This window comes from Homarus americanus, unplaced genomic scaffold, assembly GCF_018991925.1.
Source record: "Homarus americanus isolate GMGI-L3 unplaced genomic scaffold, GMGI_Hamer_2.0 scaffold31037, whole genome shotgun sequence".
NCBI lineage: Eukaryota > Metazoa > Arthropoda > Malacostraca > Decapoda > Nephropidae > Homarus > Homarus americanus.
The window spans coordinates 9,745,298-9,767,538 of record NW_024722227.1 but is presented as its reverse complement, the minus strand read 5'-3'; the positions used below and the strand labels follow the sequence as shown (position 1 = coordinate 9,767,538).

The window sequence follows — 22,241 nt, the reverse complement described above, 5'->3', positions numbered from 1 at the left end:
GTACTTGATATATAACAAGTTAATAAGAGTAAGCTGCAAATTGGATCTGTTGAGTGCATTTGAAAGTCCATTTAGGCTTACAGTATGATGTGCACTGCTTTATAAAAGCAAAATTTTATTTTAAGTAGACTATTTTTAAGCAGTTTTTTATGATACAAAATTTAAGGGGAATGGCTACTTTGATATAAAGGAACTTTGTTTCTAGTGGCTTCACTCTCAGAGGTATTACTGTACTGATGTATATATATTTTTTTAATACACAGATAGTCGGGCATACAGTATAGAAGAAAGTATATGATAGTGAAAATGTACTCCTCACCTCGACTATTAATACGTACTTCTTAAAATATAATTGATAATGATGTTGGTACTGTACTTACCCATCTACTATCTGGTGATAGGTATCAGAATAATTTTTTCTCTTCTCCTTATTCTTTAATAATTTGTACAATTTTCTTCCTACAGGATTTGACACTGCACAAACCTCCATGCCAGAAGGAAAGAACTCCCAATGCCCCTTGTGTCATATACCTTGTTGGTGGATACTCCAACCGCCAGAGTTTGGATGCCTTAGAGTGTTATGATGTAGAGAACTGTCAATGGACACAGCTCCCTAAATTACCTGTTGCAAGGTGAGTGAATTTTGTTTGTAACAGCTGTATAAAGTAGATTGTTCTAGGATATATACAGTAGGGTCTCAAAGCATGTGTATCCAGAGTATGCAACCCCACACATATGCGGCTGACCCCCTAATCTGCCCTTACATTTGGGACTTGCTCTTCACCAAGACTAAAAATTGAGTCTACTCGTCCAGCATCTCTCGTTAGCTTCAGCGTCTTTTGCATGAGAATAGAGTCTACCCACTCAGTGTCCCTCTTTAATATATCATAACTTCATATTCATACATTTTTATATCATGTAAATACTTTTAGTATCCATCTAATTATCCATTTTGACGGTGCAGCTGGTTGGGTTTATTACTGGAAGGGGCTGTCTAAATAACCGATGACCATAATAATAATCTCACTAGCTAGTTCGTGAGCCTCATCCCGCATTTTGCCTAGGTATCACCAGGGCCGGAATAAGGCATAGGCCAGGTAGGCCATGGCCTAGGGCCTCGCACCCCAAGAGGCCCCGAGGTTTGGGCCGGATTTACTGTGATGAACGTGGCCCTCAGAAAATATGCCTGTTTGAAAATGGATGAAATCCTTCGTAAAATAAGTCTTCTGTGAGGATTATTATAACGGTTATAAAATAGTATACTTTATCAGCATATGTATTACCGTATATACCTGTGTATAGCACAAGTTCTTAAGACCAAATTTTTTGGCAAAAAGTTGGGGGTCGACCTCTATACGGGTAATAGTTTCGTTAGGTTGAAAAATATTTACCAGTAACTACCAGTAAACAATGGAAACGACGCACCAACGCACCACCCGCTGTGAGTGTCGGTACAGTTGCCAGGGCAGATCTCTTGCGTCATCATAGCAAGCCCAAAGTAGCCAAATGCATGGTATGGTATGCACAGGATGATGTAAAACATAAAGTATTCATTTTTAAAAGTTTATTTATAGATACATAAATTTTGGTTAGTTAAATTTGAAACATCAATCTTTGTTAAATAAATTTGAAACAAAAGAAAAATACGATACCTTATTTATATATTTTCATTATTTTCAAGTTTAAAATATATACATCACAAGTATATTTTACCTTTACTGTGCCTGAACTGTTGAACTTGAATATTACTCAGAAATAAATATGGATACCTTATTTATAAATATTTTCATTAAAATATTACATCACAAGTATATTTTACCTTAACTGTGCCTGAATGAATATATTCTCAGAAATAAATATGGAAATGTAATATTTTTGCGTGACGTGTATTACAGTGGAAAGTGGGATAAAATTGTGACGAAAACAATGACTTTCACTTTCTTTCGTCGTTCAAAAGATTTTACCGTAATCGCTTTTCGAATGGTTTTCAGTTAAAAAACTGTTGAATTACAATAATATTCTATCCTAATTGACTTGAATAAATACTACGATACCATATTTCTGAATATTTTCATTAAAATCCATCAAAATCATTTTCCTTGTTATCATCTGCAGCACCAAACAGCTCCTCCCAGTCCTCTCCTTGAACAGCATCGTCATATGGACCAACACCATCATCAGCCATAGGATCATCAATATCTTCATCCTCATTCACTCTCTCATTAGGCTCAATAATCCCACAACAAGTCTTCTTCTGTTCCATCAAGAGCATTCGAAATTCCACATTTCTTAAAAGATTTCACCACAATTTCTGGTCTGATTGCATCCCAGGCCTCTACAATCCATTCACATAATGTTGCTAGTGATGGAGCTTGGATGTTGCCTCCCTTTGTGTATGTCTTATCGTCTTCTATCATCCAGTTGTTCCACTTCACTCTTACCGCATCTTTAAATGGTTTGTTTATGGAAACATCCAGTGGTTGGACAAGACTTGTTAATCCACCAGGAATCACAGCTGTATCAGTGTTTTCCTTCCTAATCCCAGCAGTAACACTGTCAACAAGATGTGACCGAAACATATCCCACACAAGAAGACTTTTTTCTTTGCGCAGTCCCCCTGGTCTAAAGTTCCAGACTTTTTTAAGCCATATTTGTATGCCGCCTTCATCCATCCATCCTTTCTCGTGCACATGGATGATTAAAAAAATGCTGTCTGACTTGCAACACTGTTGGTAGGGTCAGGTGGTTCTAACGGCACCTGCCAGGACCCGGTAATCAAATTCATAACAGTGTCTAACCTCAATTACTGTAGTTTATCTGATGTAGGCAATATGAAGTAAAAAATACCAGTTAAAGTGAGAAATTGGAAGAGAATAAACAAGAAAGATGTCGTTGGGCTATTTTTGGTAGGGCTGAGGGAGAGAGTACCAGCTGTTTGGTCTTTTTTGGCGGGAGAGTCACGCAAATAACCGTAGTACTGGTATTTATTTGGTGTCTCCTGTATTTTTAAAAATGAATACTTGTAAATTAAAAGTACCGTAACATTGTATTATATACAAACTTGTCATATTTCTGGAAAATAAGAAGCAAGAAAATAAGAATATACCGGTAAACACAATTTCAACGTACGCTAAAATTAAAAGCTGCTTAAGAAGGGCCGATGCAAACACAAAGCCTCCGCGACCAGGGCTCTGCCGTATCAGTTAGACAGTACACGTGTTTTTCGAATCGTTTTCAGTTAAAAAACTGTTACATCACAAGTGAATTAGGATAGAATATTATTGTAATACAACAGTTTTTAACTGAAAACCATTCGAAAAGCGATTACGGTAACATCTTTTCAACGAAAGAAAGCGAGTCATTGTTTTTGTCACGATTTTATCCCACTTTCCACTATAATACGTACGTCATTTCAGCAAAAATATTACATTTCCATATTCTCAGAAATAAATAGTAGTTTTGCTGAAACTTGATGTATTTCAATGTAAATTAGGATAAACTACATGAAAACAAAAGACTTTACCAAATCTTCCGATGTTCAAGATATGTTACTCGTTTTTTTAATAGTTTTCGTTTAAAATACTGTTATATTAGAGATATTCTATTCATACTGTGGTTGATATAATACATTCACGGAAATGTAATATTTTTTGCTGAAATGACGTACGTATTACAGTGGAAAGTGGGATAAAATTGTGACGAAAACAATGACTTTTGCTTTCTTTCGTTCAAAATATGTTACCGTAATCGCTTTTCGAATGGTTTTCAGTTAAAAAACTATTGTATTACAATAATATTCCCTCCTAATTGACTTGAATAAATACTTGAATGGAAATATACAATATTTTTGTTGAAACTACCCGCGTTTCAGTGTAAAGTGTCGTAATAATAAATGGTAAACAAGTTTATAGGATGTAGTGTTTTTCTGAAGGTTTTGTTGTTCCTTTACCCTCAAAAACTTGGGTCGACCTATAAACGAGGAATATCATAAATTAACGATTTCTTGGTCAAAAAATCGGGTCGACCTATATACGAAGGGGGGTTATAGACGAGTATATACGGTATATGTTCTGAAGCCATACAGTGAAACCAACTTAGCTAGGCCCCTTATGAGGCCTAGCTAAGTTTCCCCTTAACTGGAGTAGAAGAAAACAGAACAGTGCTGCCATTTGGCATCATTCATTATGAAATTGGAGCTAATTTGGTAATGAAAAATATGTTTGGTAACGATGAAGCATGATTTGGTTCTGAACCTCAAATTGGTAATGACTTCAGCCGAAGTTGATAATCAGTTTCGTTAGTATAATACTTGATATATATAATTACTTTTACATTTTCTTTTATCTTTGTTTATAATAGTACTGTAACCGCCTTCTGGGCGGTTAAAGGATTTAATTAGACTTGTCACGTTAAACTCGAACATTGTAATTCGGTCAAACCTGTTGAATGCAATTCATTTTAGTATTTCAAATAAGTCATACATTGGCACTCCTACATAAATGTTTAATCCAATATATATTTACATAACAATCATGGCTATGTAATTAGTCTAATCTTAACACTTCCTTTGAGTACAGTGAAGCCTCACTTTACGCGGTCAATTGAACCCACGGCGGCCCGCTTAAAGTGAACAACATAACATATGGGGTTAATTGAAATAGAGACCGGGCCGAGCCCCAAACTCCTCTTTTTCCCCACACAATACGTACGTTTTACTAAAAATAACATCTTAACTTTATGATGGTATTCACACACACATAATATAGAAGGGAACAATCAATAAGAGAATAATATACTGAAGGTTAGGTTAGAAAAAAACAAGGTTGGGATTAACACTTACGTTAGTAGAAGAGATGGGTCGGCGTAGGGGAATGGAGGCTGGTTCCGAGGCATAGGGCAGGTTACTGGCCCTCAGGTGAGTCTTCATCACTGTCATCCACACTTACTAGTGCCTCCCTGACAAATCCCTCAGTCATCATCACTGTCTCTGCCTCTGTCACTATCACTGGCTTGGGCTGGCTGTGGTGGGTTGCGGGCAAAGAACTCGGTTATGCTTTGCTGACGGCTGGTGTTTATGTTGTCGTGATAAACCTTGATGTAGGGCTCCATAGTTTGCAACAGCTGGGTAGTGAAGATCTCATACCTGTTAACGTCAGGGTCTTCGGAAAGGAGGAGCTTGACTTTCTCCGTGCACTCGATGGCACCCCTTACATTACTATGCGATAACTGGCATTCTTCTTGGGATGACGTGCCACCTGCCTCTTCACTGATGTCATCATCATATACCGTCTCGTCGGTAGTCACATTAGGATCCCTTATCACCTCCAGGATGTCGTCGTTGGTGGTCTCGGAGAAGCCTGCAGCTGTACCACTCTGCACAGCTTCTCTGGCAAGGTCCACTGCTACTGCAACAGTCTGAACCTCACCAGTCACAGATTTACTCTGCCTCCCACCCAGAATACCTTGCAACACATGTCTCCATGCGTGACGAACAGTTGCTACAGACAGCTGATCCCATGCCTCCACCAAGAAGTCCACAGCTTTCTTGACGTTGAATGTTCTCCAAAATTGTCTCACAAGTACTTCTTGCTCTGCCAACTGTTGTTCCTCGTCGTCTTCGCTCTTGCTATCGGTGTCAGTGTCACTCAGGTTACGCAACTCTTCCTTGGCAGAGAATGCAGCTTTCACGTTACAGATCAATTCTTGGTCCATCGGCTGTATTATAGACGTAGTGTTGGGAGGAAGGAAGATCACTTTTACGTTGGGGTGACGATCTAACAGTAGGGGCGAGTGTCCTGGTGCGTTGTCCAGCAGCAACAAAATCTTGAATGGAACATTGTGTTGCTCACAGAATTTCTTAACGTCGGGAACGAAACAGTCATCAAACCAGGAGAGGGACAGAGTAGAGAACATCCACGCCTTACGTGCGGTCAGCCAGTGGACATTTAGCTTAGTCATGTCCATGCTCTTGTAGGCGTGTGGCTTGCGTGCTGTGTGATCACCGATAACTTGAGCTTACAGGTACCGGAGGCATTGGTGGTAAACAGGACCGTGATGCGCTCCTTCTGCAACTTCCGGCCCTGACACTTGCTGGCAGTCTTCGCAACGAAGGTCTTGGAAGGTAGCTTTTTCCAAAAAAGACCAGATTCGTCCATGTTAAACACCTGGTCGTCGGTGTACTGTCCTTCCTCCATAATCTCACGTAAAAACGGAGGAAATTCCCTAGCCGCAACACGGTCAGCACTAGCTTCTTCGCCACCAATGTTGATATTGCTGATCTTGTTCCTCTTCTTAAACCTCTGTAACCACCCAGAGGAAGCATGAAAGGGTTTGGGCTCTGCAATTCCCATCTTTCGTGACACTGCAGCATACAGTTCACGTGCATACTCCTTAACTGAGCGCGTGTCCACCGCCATGTTCCGTCGCGCCTGACGAACCCAGTAGCTCACAAGTAATTTTTCTGTCTTGAGAAGCACCTGGTTGTGGCAATACTTGATCATAGAAGCACCTGTAGACTTTGTGATGTTCATGTGCTCCTTTATCTTGGCTGCATCCTTCTTAATTGTCCTGATCGTAGACTCGTTAACACCATGCTGGCACGCGAGATCAACCTGTCTTGTTCCTTTCTCCAACTCTTGTATGATCTTATATTTAATTTCGTAGCTTAAGGAATGTGTGTCTAATATGGCTTAGGGCGGCTGGGTCCAGGTAATGCAAGATTTCTTTGTGGTGGTGGTCCGGTGGAAGCCATTCTTATGGAACAATGGATACCAATATACACGGTGTAGCCGGGAGGGGTGTAACTGACGCGGGTAGGTCAAGGGGCTTGCACGCTCCCGCGGCGGGGCACGTCATAGTACATTAAACCAATCACAGCTAGCGAGGAGGGAGGTAAGGATGCTTGGCCCAATCACAGTCCGATACGTCATATGACGTCACTGGTAACGCAACAAAGACATACACTGCGCAACCTACTCGCGCCGCTTACACAACATGGCGGATGGAAGGGAGAGGGCGGGAGGTTTGGATCCAAAAATGACGCAGCGCGAGAGGACCGCCAGCTGCTCTCCGCGTAAAAGGGTACACACACCGCGGAAAGTGAGCATTCCATGTTCGGCATGGTACCGCGTAAACGTGGAAACGCGTAAAGTGAAACTGCGTAAAGCGAGGGTTTACTATACTTAATTTGCCATATTTCTATACTGTCACAATGATAAATGATGCAATGGACATAAACAAGCTCCCCTTACACACTCCAACCTCCTCTGGGCCTCTCATCTCCACCATCTCAACACTCTACATACTGTATACGGGCAGGCACACCCAATAAATATGACATGACTTACAGCCTAACATAATGTTTGTTTATGTGTCATCATAATTCAGTACCGCTTGCAGTAACAATTACTATACTTTAATCTATTTGGGTAAGTGATAGCATTTCAGTGAGTCTTTTGAAAGACAAACAGTGACATTTTCTGAGGATCCCGCATTGTGCGGTTACTTTTATCAGAAAAAGCTTGAACAGGACTTGGATGCACTAAACCTGAAAGCCTCAGCTAAAACTTATGTTGACTCGCTGTTTTTTTTATATTAGTGACTTTTTTACTCATCATGTGTGGAAAATGGCCTGTAAGTTTTAATGTTTCAAGTGCGTTTAAAGTTTTGTGGAAAAGTATCTCCTTGGTTGTAAAATTATGAGTATTGAGGCGGCTGGAAGCTGGTGAGCGTCAGGTGGATGTCGGTGCTGCTTTCAACTTGGCTACATCAATTGTTAGAACCATTATTAAGAATGGAAAGAAGATAAAAGCTGTAGCCATGGCAACCACAAAGTTGTTATATTAAGTGTTGGTGTTATTGTATACAGTAAACTCTTGATAACTTGGCATTCGATACCTTGGAATTTCACATAATTCAGCACTAATATGGTCTCAGAATTTATTATAAAATAACTCGGGAAATGCCGAGTTATATCAAATTATCTGGGAAGATCTTGGCAGAGTTGGTCACGTGGGTAACACTCACTGCACTCTACACTTGGTCAGTCTTGTGTTTGTTATTGTTGTGGTGAGGTGTGTGCTGGCTCACTCCACCCAGTACTTGGACGTGGGAAGGGAGGGTGCTGCAGCAGCCCAGTATTTTGGGTATAAAGTACTATACAGTATAAGTCCAAAAATCCGGACTGCTTGGGGATTGGGTCGGTCCGGATTTTCGGATTTTCCGGATTCTCAGGCAGTACTTTTAAAATTCAAATTTCAGGAGAAATAAAGAAGAGATGAACAGGTACATTTTGATAGTTTATTCATTAGCAAATATAGCATGGTTCATTTATCAAAACGAACAGTTTTAAAGATAAAGCTGTGAATTCTAAAATTTTATTCTTTGCCTTTTTTATATCATAAATTGTAGACTTTCCAATGTTATATGTTTCCATTAGAACAGTATTGCTCACACCTCGTTCTAGTTTCTTAATTATTTCAAGTTTGTCACTCAATTTCAAAGTGTTCTTCTTTCTCTTCACACAACGAAATTTATCTACTTTAGGAGCCATTATTATGGGCTTGTACAGTACTCTATAAATGGAATGAGTAGGATTCAAAATTACATACGTTGTCACAGTTTGATAGCTTGTTTTAAGTGGCGACCGCATGGTAGCTGTGGCGCTCACACATGCACACAAAAGCCAGCTAAAAAAAAAAAAAAAAAAAGTTAAGTTTGAGTTTTCGAAAAGTCCGGATTCTCAGGTGGTCCGGATTTCTGGCATCCGGATTTTTGGACTTTTACTGTACATTGCACCACAGAGTATCTAGGGCACCAGATTTAATATTCAGCACTCCCTGGTAAAATTTATTTCCTGCCGTACTGACCCATTAACACCCAACAACCTCCCCCATTCATGTCAGGCCAGCCACTGCAGGCAGAATGTGTTCACTATTAAGGTAAATCCAATGTTGTAGACTTTATTTAATTTATAGTGCAATTAATTTTATCTGAATTCCAACTAGCTATATCTTCCAGGTATCCCAACTTTGTCCCTTTTGGTTAAAATTCTAATTTACTACAACAATCTAAATGCAACTAAAGTCATTTATTCGTGTGTCTGACACAAAAAGTGATCATAAGTCGTGAGTGAATCTGGCCCATGGGCCTGAAGAGGAAATTTAGTGGCAGTGCTCGTGGTGGTGAGAGTGAGAAACATTAAATGACACATACTGTACTGAGAAGTTTTGAAGAATATGCCAAGATATTGGACTTATTAAGGAGTGACATATCTACTGTAGCTCTAGAGTTACGCGTCGGTTCCCCATGAATAGTCGTCTATGCACTCCATCAAATGTCGTGAAAGTGAGAAACACCAAGCCCTTTTGATTTTTCTTTTATGATTTTGATTTTAAATATTTATACACATTTATTGATCATTTAAGTTGTTTCTATACTGTACAGGGTACATGGTTTGTGGAAGTTCATGCAGTTGTTTACCTTTGGTAGGGTTACCTTACTTCTAAGGCTTAGAAAAGAAAATGGCTTTTACATATGTACAGCTCCTCCCCGACTTACAACCACCCGCACTTACGACCACCCGCACTTACAACCACCCGCACTTACGACCTGCCTCAGTCGTACCAAAATTTGGTCAAATTACGTATTTTAGAGTCCCAAAGTCAGTACACAGACAAAATTTTCGTTTGTAATTCACTTTAAAATGGCTGGCAAGCTTAAAAGTGAGCCTTTTGTGGTGCCGAGAAGAAAATGGGACACCCATTTTAGATTTTTTGTGTATTATTTAAGCATTTCCGACTTACGACCATTTCGACTTACGACCTGGATGCCAGTCCCTGACCTCGTCGTAAGTTGGGGAGGAGCTGTATATACAGTACAGGGGGACCCAAATATATTAGAAATTCACACCTATACAAGGCTACTGGAACATGGCCCTCATGTACTTTGAGACCCTACTGTACTGCACAATCACTGAATAATATAAGTGTGTAGGAAGGTTCTGAGTTAACATATTTAAGAAACTGATTTGAGTGATTAATCAGTATATTAAGTAAAGGAGCTTATATGTAATTTATCTCCAGGAGGGAAAATTTGTGTGTGTGTGTGTGTGTAAGATGTGTTTTAAGCACCCAAATGTGGAATGTTGATGAATTGTTTAATAATAAAAACAAATGTGAATATATTCTGGTAATTACCATATACAGTACAGTACTGTACTGGTATACACAGAAATATTTTTTCTTATCTTTAGAATGTATTTTGTTAGCTCCATTTGGAGGGTTTTCATTTGACTTGCAAAAAAAAAATACAAATAAAGTCACAATAACTTGTGAAACCATGCATAAAAATATGTAAATTGAGGACTGACAATATTATAGACAGTTTAGAAAATATGGTAATTAAGATGTTTGAGGTGGGAAAATAATAGGAAAGTTGCCTGAATGAACAGTTGTGTTGCTCAGGGATGGTTTTGGGGATATATCTAATGTGTATGGCACCAGGGGTGTAAGAATGGCATGGCTTTGAGGTATCTTGAGTTTAAATGATCAAATGTTGTTTATAATATAAGATTTGTGTTCAGTCTTCCGTGATCCTGGAATTTGAATTACCTTAATCTGTAACGACAACCGAGGCACAAGTTTTAGTCGATGCTGTGCAAAGGATACAGACCATGAAACATTATAGTTTCTGCAGGAGCTCTTCATTGCTTGCCTTGTTCTTCTGTGTCTGCTTTGTATTTATATTGGCATTTGGTACAGGTTATTATTAGTCTTGATAGTGATAATATTATACAGTACGTATTGTATTATTTCACTGTAATTTATTTATTTTTTATTTTTTTAATTTGTCTCAGTACCCCTTATGTAAATGGTGAGAAACTGAGATAGTGAATAGCTCATAAGTTTGTTGATTTACAAAATATGTTTATTTTACAGATCAGGCTTAGGAGCAGCTTATCTTCGTGGAATATTTTATGCTGTAGGTGGTCGAAACATTCTGCCTAATGGTAACTACCATGACAGCAATTGGGTAGACTCATTTAACCCAGTATCAAATACATGGAAACAGAGAGCCAGAATGAATTATGCACGCAATAGACTAGGAGTGGCAGTGCTTGATGGTCAATTGTATGCTGTTGGAGGCTCAAATGGTGCTGACTGCCAAGACACTGTTGAAAAATATGAACCAGACGATGATCAGTGGACTTTAGTGCACTCTATGGCCAAGGCCAGAATGGGCGTTGGTGTTGCAGTGGTAAACAGACTAATGTATGCTGTCGGTGGTTATAATGGTGAACATCGGTTAAACTCTGTTGAGTGTTACCATCCTGAAAATAACCAATGGACGTTTGTGTCGCCGATAAAAATTCCAAGAAGTGGTGCTGGGGTGTGTGCACTTGGTAATAATATATATGTGATTGGGGGTTTTGATGGACAGCATCAGCTGTGCTCAGTTGAGAAATATGATACTGAAACTGACAGTTGGTCATCAGTGGCTCCAATTAAAACTCCTCGCTCGGCCATGACTGTCTCTGTGTGGGATGGAAAAATCTTTGTAATGGGTAAGTCACATTGTGATTTTTCTTATTATTATACTTAAGTATTCCTGTGATCAATAGATGTAAACAGTGCGTGAGCAGAGTGTGCCGCCTGGGCGCCCTTGAGTTTGCCGCCTGCCGCCCCTTCCCCCACAAAAAATACATATTGCACATTGACTCACTCTTTTATATATATATATATATATATATATATATATATATATATATATATATATATATATATATATATATATATATATATATATATATATATATATATATATATATATATATATATATATATATATATTAAATAGTTTGTGTACCATTATAATATTACTGTACTTTCACATACTCAAATATAGTATGCTTTAAATACACACCAAACATACTTAAACTTTATAAGTAACAGTTAAACAAAAAGCAAAAACGACATATAGGATAGGGAAAAAAGTAAAAAAGTGTAAAAAATTAGGACCATCTTTATTTCTGAAATGAAAACTACAACTTTCTACAAAGTAACTTTTCTTGTTTTTTTGTTGGCAAATTCTTCAATGACATTGTCAAAAACTATTTCATCTGTCAATTGTCGCTCTATAGACAGTATGGCAAGATTTCTCAACTGCAAGGTGCTCATAGTAGATCTTAAGTAATTCTTGATCAGTTTTAGTTTCGAAAAACTCCTCTCACAGGTAGCAACACTAACAGCAATTGTGAGGAAAATCCTCAGCATTATTACTATATTTGGAACCGAGTTCCCAAGGTTATACTTTTGAATAAACTGCAAAAGTTCAAGGGGGCCTTCTTTCCACGTCTGTATTCTGTCTTTAATAGTTATAGCAGCAACAGCAACAAAATGCTGAAGTCTTTTTCTCTCAACGAGGAACTCCTCTTTGTCAATGTCGTCGTGATCGTGATCTATTTGACACTCATATTTATCATCCAAAAGATTCAATGGGGTAAGGAAGGCATATTTCTCAGCAAGTTCATGAAGCTGTTGAAATCTCAAAGTTATTTCTTGGATCACTCTGTCCAGCGAAGAAAACATTTCTCTCCTCAATTCAATGTCGTATGGCAATTCAGCATCTCGTGATCCTTCACCAAACATTTGTTTCTTCTTTTTGGGTCGACGCTGACGCTCCATGACTATCCCCAGATCATTGCAAATTTCTTTGGCATAGTTAACTCCATTACTCACTAGCTTGTCCCTGTTTTCAACTAGAAATGTTTCTAATGCCCTGAGTTTTATATCACATTGTTGTATGTTCAAGCCCTTGGTTTGGAGGTAAGTCTGTGTGTCGTTAATTTCTAGAAGGACGGGTCCCCACAGGCCAAGAAAGCAAAAAAAGGAAAATGATTGCAACGCACCAAGTAGAACACCAGCATCTGCCCTGGTAGCTGTATTTTCTTCTTCACCAGTTAACTTTTCTAGGGCACTTAAGATTTTTGAGAAATGTTTCTTTACAACACTTACAGCTTCTCCCCTCGCACTCCACCGAGTTTCTATTATGCGCTTGACACTTTGACCAGTGACTGAAGTTAGAACAGTATATTTTACCCTCAACTATTTAATTATGTCCGTAACTTTTGAAAGCCCTTACTGTTGTCAGACAAAAGCCACCCCGATCAAAGTAGGGGGGGGCGTTTGTCTGGGTGGCTTTCGTCTGGGGGGCTTTTGTCTGGGTGGCTTTTGTCGGGGGGGCTTTTGTCTGTACCCCAGTGAGGATAGTGTCTTAGTATAAAATCGCAATGCTGTGAAACAAAATCTTAATATTTAATCACAGTACCGCAGCAAAAGTCACATCAATATTTTTTAACCAATACTTTAATATTTCTTACCTTATAGTATTATGTCTTCCAACGAAGTAAATAACTGGATCGAAAACACAAGAGAACTTAAAAGTCGTCTAGCCTCCCCTCGTCTTGTCACGATGGAGACTTGTGCAGAACTGAAGTGAATTGCTTGTAACTGGTGGATTGGTCGGCTGTACATGAACTGATATGACCCGAGACTGCATGGTTTTGCAGCTACTGGAGACGTTAATCCTTCCCTTTGTATCGGCGGCAAGTTAATCCTCGTCGTATCTGACCTAACACCTGACCCACACCACATGAGCTCACTGGCGTACTTGTTTGAAGTTGTTTCCTTAATCCTCAACAGGTTACAGGTTGTGTGTGTGGCGGGGGGCCTCATAGCAAGGGTGTAGCTCATGACGTGGCCGTGATGATGTGGGTCAGGTGTTAGGTCAGACACGACAAGGATTAACTTGCCGCCGATACAAAGGGATGGATTAACGTCTCCAGTAGCTGCAGATATGGGTGATGAGCAGACCCAAAAGTGCCGCCCGGGAGACAAGGACTGGCCCCCCCCCCCCAGCTACTTAGTGGATGTAAATATGAGTATACAGTACAGTCGACTGCTAATTCGACCCTTAATCCGGATTTCGATAAACCGACGAAATCTGAACTGTCCATATCAAATTTCTGGTTCTGGGATTGTCCCAGTTGCAATTGGGGTTGCAATTTCAAATTCTGTGTCACTACTAAAAATAACAGTCCCTGGTGCACTCTAAGATTAAGAGAAAACGGACGACTCAGGCGTCCTGAAGTGAAAACGGACTCCTATGGCCGGGGCACTCAAATAAAGAGACATGGCTACATGTTTTGTGGACTAACCACTGTACAGTATCCTTTTCATCACTTTGTAATAAACCTCGTTATGCCTATGTGTTTCTGATAATTATCATAACTTATATATTTACTGTATATATTTAGCGGTTGTACAAACACAAGGCCTCACACATGCCATTCAGACTGACAGACTTGACAAGTTTTACCAACCAAGACAGTTGAAGCTTTAAACACCACTCACAATGGATCTTGAATATTCCAACTGTAATCAGACATACCTAAGTTGCCTCAACAATTGCAACCCCAGTTGCAATATCAATTCTGTGTCACTACCAAGATATAACAGTCTCTGGTGCACTCATGATTAAAAAGCAGGCGAGTCAGGAGTGCTGAAGTGAGAAAACGGACTCCTATGGGGCACTCAAATAAACATACATAGCTGTAATGCAATATTAACCCTAAATCGGTTAATTGGACAATCAGCTAAAACGGACACCCTTCCCCCTAATAGTCCGTTTTAACGAGGAATTCGATAATCTGTATTCAGTTCAGTGGAGGTAGTGTGTGTGTCTGTGTGGGGGGGTCAGTACAGTTACCATTTGTGTGAATACATAATATTCTCATAACCCTTAAACTGTGGCCAAGGAAAAATTAAGGGATATATGTGCAAAAAAAAAAAAAATCAATTCTTAAAAAGAAAGTAAATTTCTTCTTAAATTATCTGTATAGACAGGCACACAGAAATGAACATGTCTATTGATTTTGACTGCAATCGCTAATGTCAACATTAATGGACGCTGACATCAGGTTAAGGGTCTGTGGTCAAAAGTAAAAATTTTGATAATTGCCTTTCCTAATGATTTGGGAAAATAAATTAGTTCTGCAATGCTAATTACTCAGCACCTGTTATTTTTAAAAGTGATTTTTGTTGTTTATCTTTTATTCTGGATGTATTAATGTACAGTAATTACTGGTAACATTAATTTAGAGAAAATGTGTTATTATACATATACTTTAAGCTCAAAATTTGTTTTGCTTAAAATATCAGTACTGTACTATATAGGTAGTCCTTGACATTCTATTAACATAAATTGCCCAGTTTTGTGCCTTATTCGGATCGTTCTGAAGATTGTTCCTCATTATTAACCAACAAACATACTACAGGTATCACCATGCCTTGGCTGCTACGTAAATATTATATTTATTATATTTGTAATTACCGTATATACTCGTGTAGTTCGGGTTTTGAGACCAAGTTTTTAGGCAAAAGGGGAGTCGACCTCTACATCGTAATAGTTTTGTTAGGTTGAATCCGTACACATGATGGGAAGAGGCGAGGAGCAACTTTAGCTTTAGACATGAAAAATATTTACCAGTTACTGCCAGTAAACAATGAATGTAAAATATGTACCAATTAGTAATGAAAAGCTGTGCAGTTCCTTCAGCAGATGAAGCTCACACCAACTTACAATAGGCTAACTTTACCTTACCAGCGCTGCTTTCAGTAGTCTATGTTGAAGTTCTTAGCACAGGCTAACTTATATCATATCACGATCACAGTCCCATTGATCTACAAAAAATACCGGTAATAAAACCTTTTCGATATTTCATAATATAATACCAGTAATACCTCAACCTCATATTATTTAGTATGACAGCACCACCAGCTGTTGAGTATCAGCTAGGCCAGTGCGTGTTTTCTAAATCGTTTTCAGTTAAAAACTGTTACATCACATGTATATTTTACCTAAGCTGTGCCTGGATATATTCTCAGAAATAAATAGTAGTTTTGCTGAAACGTGATGTATTTCAATCAAAATAGGATATAGCGAAAACAATCGATTTTCGCATTCTTTAGATTATTCAAAAGATGTAACTAACTGTAAAACCTTTTGAATGGTTTCATTTAAAACCGTTTAACAGGATTACCTCTCTAGTCCGGCATTCTGTGGTCCGGAAACTCCGTGGTCGGAACGATTTTGGATTTTTCAATAGGTAGATAGGCAGGTTTTTTTTTTTTCTCCTCTGAATATTATTATTATTACAGGAGTATTAAATTTTTGCCCCTCAGGCCCCAAAGTGGGTCAGTGACCTATGCGGTGGGCTACTCCTTAAAAAAAAAAGCATGGAAAATTAAGGTTTGTTTACACTCTGACAGGTAAATGCCTCTCTCTCTCTCTCTCTCTCTCTGGTTGTCTATACAAGTACAACATTTAACCCTTCAATATATATGAGCAGTAAATAAGTGTTGCTTTCATATTCTTATGTAGAGTAAATGATATATTATCACATGTCTTACACATACCGATTAGTCTCACTTTTTTTTTTACCATTAATGGTTAGCTACTTATATTGTTCCATTTATTAACATTAAATACAACAGGTACTTCAAGCACATATTCATTTTTACATTAATTTTACTACAGCTAAACTCAGGGTCTTATTTTTCTATTTATATGTAGAACCAATCAGTCACTGGTTTAAATAAGCTTTAACAATGACACATTAGCCGTCTCGTCTCCTCTAATATTCCCGTATTAATAATAAATTGTATTGTTAATTTTACCACATTACATTAATTCAATAAAAACAAATTCAAAACATTAATTAAATATATATGAACAGTAAATAAATTAGTTGCTTTCATTTCTTGTAAAGTAATGATATGTTTTCACGTTATGTATGCACACCCATATCACGATCTCTTTTTCTTTACCATTATTGTTAGCTACTTCTATTGTTCCATTTATTAACATTAAATAACATTACTTAAACAACCATATTAATTTTACTACAGCTGCAAAGGTCTTATTTTCTTCAGTTTTATATGTAGAACCAGTCAGTCACTGGTTTTGTAATCAACAATGCTGTGTCATTTCGTGTGTTTAATATTCGTATTAATGAATTTTATTGCTCATTTGCACACATAAACATTAATTCAATAAAAAGACATTCAGTAATAAACAATAATAAATCTTTTGTATAAAATAGCGCTGTTTACACGATTATACGCGACATCTGCTGCGTTGGCGGCTTTCAAACCGTAAAATTCAAGTTTCGCCCGTCAAATTTTATTTATTTATTTTTTGTGTGTTCCAATAAAATAGTTGAGAATTAAAAACTTTCAAATTTGAGAAACTACTATAGACATTTAACCCTTCAATATGTCTTCAAAGGACCATGGCGCAGAGAAAGTGGTGCTAGTGTTTCCAGGCATAAGCACAAGTCACTATCTATCCAGGAAAGGGTGAATTCCATAGTCGGCACGGTCAGGTCCAGGTTGCCGGACTAGGAAATTACAGCCTGTATTACAATAATATTCCCTCCTAATTGACTTGAATAAATACTTGAATGGAAATATACAATATTTTTTGCTGAAACTACCTGCGTTCAGTGTAAAGTGTCGTAATAATAAATGGTAAACAATTTGCCTTCGGCCCTCGGTGTTTCAGGCACAGCGACACTCAGTTTATAGGACGTAGAGCGTTTTTAGTGAAGGTTTTCTGAAATGAGTTTTATATGCCATAAAATATGGTGCTTTATTACCCTAATTTGTTGTTCCATTACTCTCAAAAACTTGCGTCTACCTATAAACGAGGCATATCATAAATTAATGATTTCTTGGTAAAAAATCAGGGTCGACCTATAAACGAAGTAGAATTATAGACGAGTATATACGGTACTAGGCAAACAAATATTTTTGTAAAATGTATGAACAGTAATAAATAAATGTAACTCTTACTTTGTGAGGTGAGCTGAGCTGGTATGTAGATGATACATGTATTCTGAAAGTGTAATGGTCACACTGATAAATGAAGTAAAAACCCACAGTGAAGAAATTAAAGACAAAATCTTGGAGCTGGTACAGTACTAGGACCTTCTTTAGCCAACTAACAGAACAAAGCAACAAAACAAGGAAATCAGGTTTCATGACCTGTCACCTGAGTTGAGGTAGGGTGGGGATTAGCAATAATCTTTTTGATGGCAGTATTCAGGATCAGTTTAGTGGACCCTCTTCCATCACTTCCCTTGCTTATTTAGAAATCTTTAGTTTACATGTTGACTTGCCAGCTTTTTAAATTCTGATCAGATCAAGCTTGAAGCTTGCTTCATTAACTCCCATTTGTGTGGATGAGGTTCTATGTATTCAACCTTTACATCGATATAACAAGACATTGCCCCATCTTTAAGTTTGCAGGATGCATCATGAACAAGGCTCTCTCTAGTGTTCTAGTGGAGAGATCTCACCAGTCACTTCTATCTACATTGGTCATAAAGTTAAAGTTAAATTTAATGCATTAATTCTTTGATTATTAGGGATTGTTAGGATTAATACAGTACAGTACAGTATTGACAAAATAATATATCATTAATGTATAGAAATACCTAGGTTAGGTCAGTGTATAGTGAAAGAAAATTTCTTTTGGTTTGTAGGTATTTACTTAATTTTTATTTTTTATTTCTGTCTTACTACTATACCAGCCATCTTTTAATAGTTGCTTCAGTGAGGAAACTTGCTATAATGATATGTTTATAACCTACAGGGGGTTATGATGGCAGTCAGTTCCTGTCTTCGGTAGAGATCTACGATTTCTGTCGAAATGAATGGTCAGACTGCAAGCCACTGCCTTGGGGTAGATCGGGCCATGCCTCTGCTTCGTCCTTTCATCCTTGTCTTCTGCACTCAGAAGCAAGATAACACAGGCTCTATAGTTTTAGAGAAATATTTATGAGTGTCCATGATTCTGTTCTTAGACAGGATGTTGGTTCCTGATTTTGTATTATAATTATTTCCTGTTTTTTAATAATAGATTTGGAAAAAAAAGGTCTTGCCACAACAATTTGATTCTTATTTCATTAAGATTTGATAATTCTGCACAGATTGTAGATTTTGAATAAGTTTATACTTACTGTATACATAAATTTTTGTACCTTCATGTTTTCATACAGGAATTCTGTATACACTATCACTAATTATTCCTCAATGGATCCTTTGAAATGTTTGCTTTTATTTTACAGTTTTCAAAGAATATCATCATTTCTTAGCCTCTTTTAACAATCAGTACGTATTGTGTTGAAGTTAGCCATGTTAATATATTTTACTACAGTATTTGCAAAGCATATGGCATTCTCATTTATACAATATTTGGGTTTCAGTTGGCTAATTAATGTAGTTTTCAGTTTGCTCTTTATTTTACAGGACATCATTAAATATGTATTGTATTAAATTTTTTCTAATACAGGTACTTAAATAATGTTTGGGTATACAGTACAGTATTTGAACATTAAAGTTTTTGTATGTGTACACATAATTGTATCCAGCCCAAAAGGTTAACTACCCTGTACAGTTGATCCTGCTCAGTCTACGGGATGTGTTTTTATAAAGATCTGAACACCCTTTCTTGTTTGACAATTAGTTAATATTCAGTTTAGCAGCGTTCAACTAACTGGGGAAAACTCGGGAGGGAAGTCGGAAAAACTGGGGATTCTGTGCTCCAAGTGTGCATCATTACAATACTCTAATGTGGCTCAGAAGTAAAGAAAATATAATATAAAACTATAAAATAAGAAAAATGAAGAGCATAAGTGTATGTTTGGGAAGTGAACATATGTATTGAGGCAGTGAGCTGTAACTGCAGCTAGCCGCACACTCCCTCCCCCCAAGTGACGGTATAGCATACACCCAGCAGTCATATACATCTCTTGAATCAGCTGGATGACTGCCCGGCTGAAATGTGTCGCGTGTATACTGTACCAGTAAATGTGAGGGATAAATGAAATAATAATAATACAAAAATAAAAGGAAAAAATAATGCTTTGACATTTGGTTTCACTACACACTGGGCGTAAGAGACAGAGAACAGCCGAGATCCCCCGTGCCTCACCCCCTCTCCCCAGATCTGTGTGCTAACTCCCGCAGACATAAGAAATGTTTTTTACCTTATGGTAATTTTATTTTTGTTGCACATTCCATACGAATGATTGTGTGTGCATACAACAGAGTAAAAAAGAGAAAAACCTATACAGTATCTACCTAAAATTACTAGTTAAAAAATAACCATAACATAGTTGACAGCTTAGCCTCACCTGCTCTGAGTGCTATTGAGTGGCAAATCAGAATCTTTATGATAGTTTTTAGTCCACTGCCTCCTCAAGCCCATGCATATGAGCACTTTCCACACACACACACACTAATGATCTTAATTTTTCTTATATTAAAGTTTTATCTTATATTTTCTTTATTTCTAGGCCACATTAGGGTATTATAATGATTATTCCACAACTTCTATAGTTTCATTACATGTAACAATGGCAACATGCTATCTCTATGGATATTATTTCTTGTTACCCCTTGTTTAGCGATAATTTCAATTAACGTTAGGTTTTTCTGGAACTCATCTCCGCCATTAAACGAGGATACAGATCCTGTATTCAATTTGTTTTTTAGACATACTGTAATAGTATTTTAGAAAGAGTAGCCTATATGATGCATTCAAGAGTCAGAAGTGTTAACTTTTAATGGCTGTAAGCAGTGCTTTTACAGTTGATTCAGTGAAAAACATCATCATAAATTGTATGTTTAACAATTTACAACATATACAGGTATACCCCGATAACCAACGCATATAGGGACTGTGAAAAGTTGTTGGTTAATGAATCGATGGTTATTGAAGCAATTAATCCCATTAGAACATAACACCTACGGGGGGTTAGGGACCGGTCACCCTCCCGTCTACCCTTCATATATCTGTGTCGTGCACAGTCGAGCAAGAAAATAAAGCAGACAAAGGAAGCAAGAATAATAAGCCTAAATTGAGACTGTTACAGGTATATTACCTGTGTTGACCGTTGAGTCGACATTCCTCCTCAAGGTTGGAGAAACATGTTGGTTGGGGTAAACTTATTGGGTGAAGGGTGCAGGGTCATCAGGGTCCCCAAACCCAGTGAATGCAGGTGGAGACTCTTGCTGAGGGGCAGGCTGATGCTTTTGCTTGCGTAAAAGGGTACAGACGACCGAGGAAGTTGGTGGCTGAGACTTAGGAAGAGGCTTGAAGAAATCGGTGACCTTGGCCTGCTTTGCCTGCTCTTTTTTTTTCGTATGGGGCTTAGCCCACCCAGGCACAGGTCACTGACCCACATCAGGCCCTGGGGACTGAAAAAAAAATTAACCAAACATAAATGGAGAAAATTAAACAAATCAAGAGTGAGAAATGATTTATATGTTGTGTTGTCAAAGAAAGCGTAACAATTGAGACCCTGCAATTGTGTGTAAATGAGGCAGAAAGTCAGATCAGCAACCAGGGACTTCGTCACAATTTTTGTGATGCCATATGGCAGCACATTATGCTTCCAATATCTTCCCTGGAGGTAGTACCTCTCTTTTTGATAGCTGCCTACTATCCCCATGTAGCAGCAGAATAATTCCTACAGGCCATTCCTTACTTTAAAGCTGCTTTTACCATCAAGGTCCATGTCGAAAATACTCCGGCTGCGGGTCCACGTTACCCAAAATTTTTTCAAGGTTGGCCAAAGTTAAGGTAGGGAAAGTGTGTGGTGACTCCTCTGCTTCTGGCTCCTTCAGCTCCAGCAGGTGACATCTGGTGCACGGGTGAAGCCCTGAAGCTATGGACAGCCTCAAGCCAAAGCTGTCATCACACACTGTTTATTGTAGAAGGTGACATTTCCTCCCAGGACTATGTAATGTTGTCTGGGCCTCTCTTGATGTTGTAAGCCTTCCAGAGCTCTCGAACAGACAATCCACCTGGTTGGCACGTGCAGCTTCCCCAGCTAACTGGATGTTATGCAGGTTAGCACAGTACCTTAACCTGTCAAACCCATCCATGGCCGGCAGTGAAATCAGGAGTATTGAAGAAGGAAGTGGCTTCCTCCTTCAAAGAAAGTCAGAGACCTGGTCTTCTCCTTGGTCAGGGCCTGGCTTAAGGGATAGTTCCTCTGCTGGTTGTTGTCGATTGAGACCATCAACGCTGCTCCTTCTTCTCCAGCCTGGGAACAGTCCTTGAGGAAGGGGAGACATTCTCATCAGCAGCTGCCTCATACTTTTCCTTATTTT

General features: G+C 38.3%; 1 protein-coding gene across 3 annotated transcripts in view; it reads left to right on the top strand.

Moving 5' to 3' along the window:
- Nucleotides 1–21,377, top strand: part of LOC121862376 (kelch-like ECH-associated protein 1) — a 141,526-nt gene extending 120,149 nt beyond the window's left edge. For all 3 annotated transcript variants that reach the window (XM_042360635.1, XM_042360633.1, XM_042360634.1), the window contains 3 exons: nucleotides 466–632; nucleotides 10,938–11,563; nucleotides 18,715–21,377. In XM_042360635.1, the coding sequence (XP_042216569.1) occupies nucleotides 466–632; nucleotides 10,938–11,563; nucleotides 18,715–18,869 (948 nt within the window). In that variant the 3' untranslated portion in view covers nucleotides 18,870–21,377. The remainder of the gene's footprint in view (nucleotides 1–465; nucleotides 633–10,937; nucleotides 11,564–18,714) is intronic.
- The last annotated feature ends 864 nt before the right edge of the window (nucleotides 21,378–22,241 follow it).